This window comes from Neopelma chrysocephalum, unplaced genomic scaffold, assembly GCF_003984885.1.
Source record: "Neopelma chrysocephalum unplaced genomic scaffold, ASM398488v2 Primary Assembly neopelma1_92801, whole genome shotgun sequence".
Classification (NCBI taxonomy): domain Eukaryota; kingdom Metazoa; phylum Chordata; class Aves; order Passeriformes; family Pipridae; genus Neopelma; species Neopelma chrysocephalum.
In genome coordinates this window covers 1-587 of record NW_020921529.1, presented here as the reverse complement: position 1 = coordinate 587, position 587 = coordinate 1, and the positions used below count along the sequence as shown (strand labels likewise).

General features: G+C 53.8%; 1 protein-coding gene across 1 annotated transcript in view; it reads right to left on the bottom strand.

Moving 5' to 3' along the window:
• Window positions 1-470, bottom strand: part of LOC113980157 (protein EFR3 homolog B-like) — a gene marked incomplete at its 5' end in the record, with an annotated part of 2,164 nt that extends 1,694 nt beyond the window's left edge. The window contains one exon of the mRNA XM_027707392.1: window positions 298-470. Within this exon, the coding sequence (XP_027563193.1) occupies window positions 298-470 (173 nt within the window). The remainder of the gene's footprint in view (window positions 1-297) is intronic.
• Window positions 471-587: the final 117 nt, after the last annotated feature.

Genomic DNA, 587 nt, shown 5'->3' with positions numbered 1-587 from the left:
ATTCCTGCCAGGGATCCCATCCCAGATCCCAGGATCTCCAGGAAACCCCCTCGGGAGAAGGAAAACTAAGGATTCCCGAGGGTGGGAGAGCCATTCCCACATTCCCGAGAAAATTCCCTGGATGGGAACGACCCATCCCAGAGGAACCACCATGTCCAGGGGGGTTGGAATCCCAAAGATCCCAGATTTCCACAATGGAACCATCCCAAAAATCCTCCTGGATCCCTCAAATTCCCACCATCACTCCCATCCAAATCCCGCTCCACCGGAATTCCAGGAAAATCCCTCGGGAAGAACCTGATGGGGGAGAACTTGTGACGATTCCCGTGGCGGTCGATGAAGCTGATGAGGATTTCCAGGACAAAGAGGCGGATTTCGGGATCTTCCATGAGGGCGGCAGAGAGGAGCCGATCCAGGAATGCGCTGGGAAGAGCCGTCAGCATGTTGCTGCACTGGAATCCCACGGAAACCTGCACATTCCAAGGAAAAAATGGGATAAATGGCGCTCAGAGGGGGTGAAAAAATGATTTGGGTTCAGCTTGGAGCAGTTCCCAAAGGATTCACCCCATGGAATATCCACCTGGAGC